Source organism: Buceros rhinoceros, unplaced genomic scaffold (genome assembly GCF_000710305.1).
Source record: "Buceros rhinoceros silvestris isolate BGI_N320 unplaced genomic scaffold, ASM71030v1 scaffold12519, whole genome shotgun sequence".
NCBI classification, from domain to species: domain Eukaryota; kingdom Metazoa; phylum Chordata; class Aves; order Bucerotiformes; family Bucerotidae; genus Buceros; species Buceros rhinoceros.
Window position 1 is genome coordinate 15,178 of NW_010432153.1, and position 10,983 is coordinate 26,160.

Below are 10,983 nucleotides of genomic sequence, written 5' to 3' on the forward strand. Positions count from 1 at the left end.
TGGCGCCCCCCCCCCCCCCCGTATCAGAAGCTCCAGAATGCCACTTGCTTGCAATTCTGCAGACTATCAATCCTATACTAGGACAGCTTGAGGAAGGATTCAGAATCATTTTAACCTCCCTATCAATTACCTTCCCTACTGTAGAGAAAAATTCTTCCAGGTCTCTTGGTCGAATTCTTGCAGCCAGCTGCATGCAGAATACTGTTCGAGCATCCCTCTCTTCAGGGGTAAGATTATCAATGGGTTCTCTGGAAAGATGAAAGTTCAGTTAACGAATAATCTGAATTAAGATAACTCATCTCTGGGCCATTCTTGAAACTTTAAGTAATCAGTACTTCCAAGTCTGACAGCGAGGAAAAAAGCCTGCCCTGTTAAAAAAGGCAGGGTCAAGAACTGAAGGGATTACCTAACATTAATCCAATAACATTTACTTCTTTACCTTGACTAAACATCAAGTACGACTGGAAAAAACATATTTTAAAGTACGGAAGCCCCCACTACACTGAAGTGCCATCTTGATACTGTCCAGAACAGGTAACACCACCACTAGGGAGCCCGCAGTCCCAAAGATGGGATGGAAGATTGGGAAAACAAAACACGGGATGAACTGGCAGAGAGCAGCTGTCTAAACTCTCAGACAAGTAGTACCAACTTTTCTTTGTGGTTTTGCAAATGAGACTCTTTCATCCACCCAGTCACTTTGGAGTCACACTGCACAAACCACACGGACACCTACACAAACAGAACTCCCTGTCCTCGTGTTATTATTCCAGCATGTTAACCCCTTAAAGCAGGAACAGTCACTTAATCCTTGACACCAGGATGTACAGGACATATTCAGCATGCTGGATCCCGGATCGAGTTTCCAGTCATGTATTATGTAATTCTGCTTGTATAAATATCTTTAAAAAAACCAAAATCACTGGGAATACACAAGAAAAATTTAAACTTTTCAATTTTATCCCAGTAAGCGCTTGCTAATAATGAAAAAAACAAAGCAAGATTGGTTAAAATTAACTGCATTAATTTAGAGGATATTCTCATTAGCAGATATTTAAATCTAATTCCCTTAAACGAGAAGCCTAAGAACAGGTAAGCAGCTCCTGGACTTCAAAGGTACCTGGCTACTCTGCAATCATCATCAATACATACCGACTAGGAAAAAGAAACATCTGTACAGTACTTTTCCATTCTACAGTTAAGATTTAGTAGAAAATCTAACTAATTTACATCACAATTAACAGGAAAAAGATTGAGAATGGAGAGAGTCACAAAGCAAGATGTGTTTTGCAAACTGACACTATTTACAGTTGTATGCCGTTATTGGGGAGGGAGAGAGAGAGCAGCATGGGGGAAAAGTAATGTATTTTCAGTGCTCTCCTCTCATGGGCTTCCCAAACGAATCCCTACATCACTTGTCAGTATAAGCTGGAGAGTAAGTAGTCATGCCTCATTTCAGCAATACCTCTTCAACTTCGACTCGAGAAAAAAAAAACCCAAAGGTGTGTAAAAATTCCTACCTAACAGGGCTCTTGTCTTTTCTGAAGGGACTTTTGCTTCTGGAGCGTCGTCTGCTATAAAGAGAGATGAACAAGATTATAACAAAACCTCCAAACATACCAACCTGATTTTAAAAAACCTATTAATAATGCAATAAAAAAATAAAGAAAATTCAGAAACCTTAATTTGATGCTGTGAGGCAGACCAATCTTCCCTCTGATGGCACTGTTGAATTTTGGACCAGAACTGCGGCAAAAGCAAAAGCAGACGTTACTCACCGGAGCACCCGAATTCACGTTTTCCTATCTGTACTCATGTTTACATCGAAGCGCTCACCCACCCTCGCACCTGCACTTGTCACCATGTTCCAGCAGCAGCACCCACATCATGCATAAGCTACGTGCAGCACTCCAGACCCTAAGGCGCAGAATAAGCTCCCTACTCAGTCTCATCTGAATATGCAGGACTCCCAGGATGAACCGAAACACCAGCCAGCCGGACACAGCACATGTGTGTGTGCCAAATTCTCAGAGCTACAGCTCCTGCTGCCATCTTCTCTATATGCTTTTTTGTCCATGTGCATATTCTACCTACTGGTGACTGCAGAGCAGTACCTCAGCGGCCTGGAACTCAGCCTCAGAGCTGTGAGCAAAGTGCTGCTGGCAGGACTACTTGCTCAAGCATAATGCTTTAAAACTGGAAGTTTCATGAAATTTAAAGTGCAAGCGGAAACCAGAGTAGCTTCCTGCAGACATCTGCAAGGGACACACTCACTAATGTTGTCTGAGCTCTAGCCGTTGAAGTGCTACGAACATGAAAATGCAGCTTCCCTTAGTTCTTAATGGGCATCCAAACACAGAACCGTTTCAGCCAGCAGTTTGCCATATATAGACATGTCACCACAGAAGGAACCCAATCTCTTGGCTGAATCTAATTTTAGTTCTCCAGGCTTCGCAGAGGCTGTTATCTGCCCTCTGCTTCCACGTTAAGGACAGTCCTCTCGTTAAGTTACTGTGGCGCAGGGCAACAACAGACTGTGACATGAATAGTAAGATCCACCCTACCCTGTTCTGCCTAACTCGACCTCCTTGTAGGTACAAGGCAAAGAACAACACCTGTTCACGTTCTTCCTGCGTATCCACCAGCGGCAGAGGCACTGCTGCGCAGACGGAATGCTAGGGGTTTGTCTTTCCACCTGCACAGAATTGATTCTTTCTGCTGTGGCTACAAATTGATGGGAAAACACCCTGAAAGACACGGCAGTCTGAAGACATTAAGCAGTCTTTCACTACATCCATTTAACCAAGCAATTTGTCTGACAAACGTCTTCTTGCTAGTCAGTGGAGCAGTAATGCTTATATTAAACTCAGCATCCACAAGGAGGAGGATGCCCGTTTTTAAACGTGTCATGACACAGGTGGAAGTAGTGGGCCAAGATCCAAACCCGTGCTGGCCAGGTTAAAGCAAGGGAAATATGGCCCTGTACAACACTGGAAAAAAATAAAGAAAAAAGACCATTTAGAAACTACTTATTAAGATAAAGTAACTACTTATTAAGAGAAATTTAGACATAAAAAAGGCACATGGTGAGATGAGATCACTATTGACCAAAAGCAGACTTTTTTTTTTTGCCTAAAATATATTACTGCATTTCCTACTCAAGTTCAGACAAACGACTGCTCAGAGCGTCCGCTCAGGTTCTCCAACATCTGTTGACACTGCCAAAAGCTGCATCCAGAAATGCTGGTACTCCTTCCAGAGACTGGCTTCTTACCAGAGATGCAATTACCTTGCATCTTCCCACCTCCTGATGTAGAACATCGTGTTCTCCATTTCAGTTAAAATGCAGCAAGACAAGCCAATTACAGTGACTCCAGAATATTAACATGCAGACCAACTATGATGGGCAATAGCCAAGACCAGGGTTTTTTAAGGAATCAGTGAAAGAAATGTTTTGTCTAAATCTAAGGAAAAAAAAAAAACTGAAAAGATACCCAAAACCACTTTTCAAATGCATGTACAACTTTCAAGGGGGAGGGGAGAAAAAAAAAAAAAGAAACCTCCAAACCCCATAAGTCCAAAGGACTCTATTCCCTTTTCACTCTTGATGAGTAGGCAGTACCTTATTTAAATGACTAGACAGGAGAAACATTAAAAGCCCCAGCAAACCAACGCCAGGACAGATCACTGAACAGACCGAGCGGGAAGCTGCCTCGGGTAAGACGATGGCGATGTTACCCTCTGAGGATGCTTTTCCAGCAGCGTGCTGTGGGATGCATTTCTTTGGATTTCTTTAAGGAGACTTCCTTGTAAAGCACGACATCTCGGGGAAATTTTCTTCTTTCCTCCTACAGCCTCAGAACTCTCTGTAATTGTTGCCCAGTTCCTGCCATCAATGATGGTAGCACAAAGTCACAAGGGATTTATCTTGATGTCTAGGGGTTTCCTTCTTCACAAGCCAAACACACTAAGTCCTGCGTATAGCCAAAGCACGGCTAGGTACGTGTCTTCCTAAACCCACCTGATGCCACATGGCCCAAAAACAACAGTCAGGTCAGAAGACAGCCAGTAAAGTACCAGCCTTCACCTGCTCAGTCATATCCAAGACTCCAACGAAAGCGTATCAGACAAGGCAAGCTTTGACTAACAAAGTCCAGGAGAATCACAACAACATTTCAGTCCTCATGTAATAACCCTGTTTTCCCAGCAGCTTTGCCCCAATTCTCGGTTCCAGCATAGCAACGAGACAGTCTAAGTGACTTCTCTACATCAGCAGGAGCTGGGATTTGTCAGACAGATGTGTAACAAGAGTACCTGGACAAGTTCTTTCTGCCAAGAGACCTAACAGCGTAACTGTAAAACACTTAAGGGGCAAGGTATGTGAGAAGAGTAACACTCAAAACCCCTGCGAACCAACATTAAGTAATGCAAGCCAGTCACCCGTTTTAAAACATTTATTCACTATCTCATGCTTAAAGAGGACAAATCTAAAGTCCTCGGGTTCTCTTTGGCACAATTCTTTTCCTCCAGAATTACCTATACTAGACTTTCTCTTCTCACTATCGCAGAGACACTTCCACATCATAGCTGGCAGCAAAACCATCTCTGTTTAGAGATACCAGCTTGAAAAGGGGCCTTTATAAAGCAAATGAAAGATCACAAGGCAAGGAAGAGTAAAAACTAATAATAATAAAAAAAAATAGAGCCACAAAGCACTGTGAACTAGACGCTGCAGCCAGCTACCACACTGCCTGCCGTAACACCAACTCAGAACTGTGTGAACAGCCCCACAAGGTGAGATTCCAGATTCAAATTCTCCAGCCAGAGAGCATTCTGGTAATCACTTCTGAAACGCTGAGCTGATGTCTCTGTAGCAGTGCCAGTTTCTTCATATGGAAGCATCATTTTTAGGAGATCCAAAGGAGGCTGGTGATCGAGAAGGGTTCATCTCCAGAACTTGTGCCTCCCTGAAAGTCAGCACCTGCTACGCAGCTTTTAAAGGCGAGTCTCTGTATTGAAGAGTCTTGAACAGGAACCAAGGACTTGTATCTTCCGAGGTCATTCTCTTTCACACCTTCTGGGCCAAAACTAGGATTTTGTAATGCCATTAACATGTGCATCACTTCAGCAGCAGCATCCACAACCCCCAAGTGAAGGACAGACAACTGCTGGCTATGCAACATCAGTTCCAATGCCTCTGGGATGCACGCAGTTGCCCTATACCAGGCTTCCTCTAAAATAAATGCTAAAATTCTATTTGGTTATACTTCAGCAACTGAAACACAGACCACCACACTGCCAAACCAATAAGCACCACCTGGTCTCCTCAGGAGACCAGATTACCTCACTTTTTAGTTGACTGTCAATACCAGAGGAATTACCCAGAACAGCCATGGAAGCGTATCAGAACAACAAAAAAGACCCTTCGCAATCACTTAATTGCCTGGCACCACATATCTCAATGCATTAAAACAGGCGTGAGTTATTATAGCAATGTCCATACTTTCAAGCTCTACTTGAGGAAATTATTTTGGAAGGCTGGAACACAGACACTCCCAAATTTCTCCAGGTGAAGAGAGTCAATTCCCATCCAGTGACAGCAGGAAAAACAAAGATAAAAACCCTCTGATGCAGCTAGGAGAACCCAGCAACTCCCAACCAAGGGATGAAGTGAAGGATGTCCTCTCCATGCAACACCACACTGGAGGAAAAGACGACAGCAGAGTCCACAGGCGGAAGGCTGAAGGTGCTGACCAAGATCGTGTATTTACGAGGCAGTCTGGAGCCACAACAGTGTCTCTGGCACAACCCAATCAGCTACTGTGGTCTTACAGGTGCCAAAGAGCTGCAGAAAACACACCAGCTGTGCACAGCTGAAATCCTCAGAGCTGAAGCCCAGAGCAGCTCTGCAGAGGCTGACAGGCTCTATGATCCTCAGCACACAGGATGCTGCTGCACCTTAGTGGAACCAGGAGCTGCAGCACGTTTTTAGTATGAAAACGCCAACATCCAGGTGGCTTAGTGCCAAATGAGACCCTGAGACCTCAGGCATTTTTTGTCTGCATTCCAAGAGTCACCTAGAAATACATTCATGTGCCAAGAACTGTGCAAGCCTGAAATTTATCCAGAAGTAGACACTGTCCTCTCAAACGTCGAGAGAGATGTCTGCACCACAGATGACATTTCACGCCATGATTTAAAAACTACATCCTTTTCAAATGCCCACTTCCGTCACAGTCTTGCGTTCTGAGATTTAACAGTCAAGATGAGACCCAGACAAAAGCAAACACAAACAGCAGCCTCCAGTAACCAATGGAAGGCAAGCACACAGCCCAGTTCTTGCTGGTTTTCTGTTTCTCTGAAGGCAAGAATTGGTTACAGGGAGCAAAGAGGAGAGCAGGAATACAGAAGAGCAGAAACAGAGTAAATGCCAATGAAAAAAAAAAGCTTTGAGACATGATGTACAACTGTCAGGAACTACCTATAGCTTAAGTTCTATCAAGCCAAAGATCTGAGAGGAACTGAGAAATTTTTCCGCAGCCTCTAAACAAGTTTGAGAAAAAGCAGGGCAAATACGCAACACGTGGGCATTGCTAAGACAAGGCACTTCCACTTTGGATGCACAAACACAGGAAGTGTTTAAGAGCAGTAACCCACTAAAAACCTTTAGTAATACAAGCAAATTTTACGAGCCTGTAACCAAAATGAGAGACTCCTGTTCATTTTCTGATAGTTAAACCATCACGTTCATACACTGGACATAGTTAAGTCACGTAGAAAAGTTGCTCGTTATTTTAATTTTGTGATAAACTTTCTTTTCCCATCAGTTGTAAACATTCTTTCACTTGCTTTTGCGTGATTTCTGCGTTCAGGTAGGGATGAAAACTAGCAGGAGGAACTAGATACATTACTGTCCTCCCCTTTTTCACTTCATGTTTATTGACACTCTTCAACTTTAACCTCTCACCTTCTTTTTTGAGATGATTACTGACCAATTTAGAAAGTCAAGGGTGGAACTTTCAACTTCCACATCACACACTGAAGCAACACACATGCAACTCTACAAAAATAACCTACTAGGGACTTCTATAGCGGCCTCTGAATCTGCGGTCTCTACTTCTAGAGCGGCTGCGTCGGCGTTCTTTGCTTCTGCTCCGTTTCCTTTCCCGGCTTCTGCTCTTTTTCCTTTCCCGATCTCGGCTGCGTTTGCGCTCCTTACTTCTGCTCCTCTTCCTGTCATGGCTTCGACTTCGGCTCTTGCTCTTTTTTCTCCTGAGAAAGAAAAATACAACTTTGGTTACAAGTGTGGCTCAGTGTTACTATTTATCTCACATTCCACAGTTCCTCTAACCTGATATCACAGACATCGATGGGAAAAACTTTCTACCTGTTGGAATTTAAACAAGTTTCGTCTGTTAAATGGGTGGTTAAGCATGTCAGCCATCTTTTAAAATTTATCACAAGCAACATGAAGTGCTCCAAAGCACTTTTTTTATTTTAAATTTTGTAATCACTAAAGAATGCTTCCAGGAAGACTAAAAGGACTGAACAGTATTTCCTGCATTAGCTCTAGCACATACTAAATACAATTCTTCACACATCTTTCAAACACGCTTAAAATACATCATCAAGATGCTAAGAATAAATTACATTTTTACAGCAAAGTAAACCAAAACATAACAAAAATAGAAAGGAAGAGGTGAGAGAAAGGAAGGTTGCCTTCCCTCGATGCTCCCTGCCACCAGCCTTAACACAATGCCCAAGAGCTGTTTCCTGCCTGCAGCTCCCACGCATAAGACACTTGCTTTTCTAAATCTGTGGCTCTTAGAATTTGGGGCAAACTACAAATATTCAGAATTTTAACTACTGACTCAGAAAATCTAAACTTTCAAAATCTGTATGTCAATTATACCTCTTATCTGGAAGCCAGTGAGCCTCTGTTCCATTCCTTGCAGACTACTTTTGGATTACTTGCAAATTTTTTTTATTCTGTCTCAGGACCATAAAAATTTACAGTCTCCTACATTTAAAATGTAGGTATACATAAAACATAAAGAGATGCTCAAGCAACTAGTTAAGACAGTAATTTACCTCAAACTAAATAACCAACTTTGCTGCTAAACTTCCGAAATTCAGAACATCCTTTGCTATTGAATTTTTCCTCTCCTCCTTTTGGCCTTCTAATTACACACACCACGTTTTCTCAAAGTGGTCACCCATACACATAAAACCTTGGTATGCCAGCCCCCTTTTTGGAAAAGGTCATCCCTGTGGCTTTCTATGGCTCTGTATAAACCAAGAATTCTAGTAGTTTCAATCACTAAAAATCGCTCAGCTACCACCCTCTAACTGACTCTAATCTTTATGAGCAGCTTTTGCTCTTCAACCTGCACCTAGAAAGACCCATTAGAACTCTCCAAGTATTTACGTCTCATAGGAAATATCCTGTGATTTGGATTTAAAAGCTGGAATATTTCATTTGTAATTGATTACTTATCTACAATACACCATCAGTGTCTCTAATATTTTTGTAGGGACGGAGAAGCTGCTTCAGCAGAAATCGGTATTCAGACCTCTGATGACACCAACCAGAAACCCAGAACAGAACATACAGTGCACACATCTCATAAAAACTGCAGATTCTTAATCCTTCCAATTTCTAAAACAAAAATTTTGCATGATTTGACAACTATTGAAAGCTGCACACTGAACCCAGTTTTATTTTTCAGTTGCTGCTGTTTGCTGTGGATCGTGGTTTTCGTGCCAGTTTGAGTCTTCTTTCAGCACTGTCCAACTGAAGGCAATAAAAAATATCCAAACAACAAGGAAATCCTGAAAAGCCTACACACACCTTAGTCTGCAGTGAGAGGACCCTGTCACGGGGCCCATACAGAACGGTGTCATTTGAGCTTTAAAGATTTAGGAGTACAACAGCTTATGAAATCAAAACTCTGGGACAAAAAGCTTCATGCTATCAGAAAACTGCAGTACAAGAGTAACAGACCTTCTAGGAACTGCTAATTTGAAAACCCAACTGGAGAGACAGCACAGGAGCAACACTTCTGCATAGACATGACGGTACAGTCATGAAAGCAGAAAAAGAGGTGAAACTCCATGCAACAAATAACATTACAAGACTAACAGGAGCAAAACACCCCGACTTCCTCCTGTTCTACAGAAGTACCTTGTCCTTAACTTAGTTTACTGTTTTTCTGAATTGGAAATACAAACTCCGATCACAAAGGTCCAACATGAAAACACGACTGTGGACAAAAAGGTAACAAATGTCACTGCTTTAGTCTTAGGGAGGTGACAGCAGCTAAGGAAACCGAACTGAACTGAAATACATCCCAGCATTCTCATCATTCTACCTTGAACCATGGTCAGAACCAACTCCAAAATTTAAAAAACACTGCTCTTCCCTCAGATCCCTATTTGTATTTTCAGATCAGCCAACCAAACAAAAGCTGGGGTTTACAAGCCTTCTGTACATATTTTAAAGCAATAAAAATCCAGGACTTAATACGGGAGCAGGCACTTTTGCAGGGGCTTTCAGGGTCTCAGTACTTTGCACGAGGATGCTGTTTACAGCACTGTTCATTGTGCAGACAGAAGATAAAATCAATTTTAGATTATAAGATTCTAACATAAATCTAATGTTGCACTTCTCATTTCCCAAGTATTTATACACTTGGGAAGAAGTGTTCTTCAGATCCCTTCAGCATCTCATCAGTTTGATTTCAGAAGACACCACCAGCAGACACACTGACCTAAGTCCGGTGTGTATTACACAAACACACTGGCTACTCTTACCTATCAAATATCTGAAATTCATGATCATGAATTTGATCATCAAAATCCCATACCAGCCATCTCATCACCAAATGCTTCTTCTAAGGTAAGGCATTTATTTTACAGACTTAAACCCCCTGGATTATTTAAGAGACGTTCATGCATGGCATTTTTCTTCAAATTTCTGATTTGATTACAGACTGTCTGGGTCACCCACCAGCAGGCATTCAGACCCTGGAACTGTGCTTTCTGGAGAAGGTGGGCTTCTACTCTGGTTAGTACAAACTTTATAAAGCTTAGATTGGAAACAAAGAATTTAGACACTTTTGAGAGGAGGGAGGGGATCCTACACCCTAAACCTTTTGCCCTGAATTGTTCCAGATCACATAAAATTCTACACCAAATACATTTTTAAACTGCAAAATCCACTGCATTGCTAAAACAACAAAAACAAAACTAAACATGCTGAACCTATGTTTCTGTTTTTATCTGAGGCTAACATTAAATGTTTCCACAACTCTGCTGACATCAGTGACAAGGGCAAAACTACACTGGTAAACAAAAGAAAATTTCGAAATTGCTGCAGTTGCAGCATTCCAAATACCAAGTTTTTCCATTTTTTTCCCTGCACTGCTGACTGCACTCACAAGTTTACAAAAATCAGCAGCCTCCCCCCAAGGGAGAGAACGGAGAAAATACTCACTTCTTGCTGCGTTCTTCGTGGCCATTGGCACTGCTCAATTTGTTCTCATCCTAAGCAGGGTTGATAGAAGAACATCGTGAGGACGAAGTGGAAACATTTCAAGTGGTCAAAGGGTAATGGGAATAGGAATAAGAAAATACAAAACAAAAATTTTAATACTAAATTACTTGTTTACAGTTTAATGTGGAAAGCTTTAGAAAATTTAGGTAAGCATGTTTAACCACTTTGCTGCTTAAATTTAAGTCATACAATTACAAAATACAAGACTTACATCATTTAAAAGCGTGTATTAAATTGTAGATACTTCCTTACATGGTTTAGAGAGCAAGTTATCCTGTAGAATTCACCACTCAAGTGGTTAAATATTATTTCTATAAAATGCAAGAGGCAGTTTCAGGTTTGTGTGCCCCTCTGACCAGTACCAAGGCTACATCTCTGCCTAAGCCCCAGTGGCTACCCTATCCAGCAACAGCCTTCGGTTTTCGTTT

The 10,983-nt window shown here is 41.9% G+C and overlaps 1 protein-coding gene across 1 annotated transcript in view; it reads right to left on the reverse strand.

Moving 5' to 3' along the window:
• RBM39 (RNA binding motif protein 39) overlaps positions 1 to 10,983 on the reverse strand; it is a 27,107-nt gene that overhangs the window by 14,538 nt on the left and 1,586 nt on the right. Inside the window, exons 2-6 of the mRNA XM_010143666.1 lie at positions 10,496 to 10,545; positions 7,078 to 7,272; positions 1,681 to 1,746; positions 1,521 to 1,574; positions 131 to 248 (exon numbers count right to left, since the gene is read on the reverse strand). Of these exons, the coding sequence (XP_010141968.1) occupies positions 131 to 248; positions 1,521 to 1,574; positions 1,681 to 1,746; positions 7,078 to 7,272; positions 10,496 to 10,545 (483 nt within the window). The remainder of the gene's footprint in view (positions 1 to 130; positions 249 to 1,520; positions 1,575 to 1,680; positions 1,747 to 7,077; positions 7,273 to 10,495; positions 10,546 to 10,983) is intronic.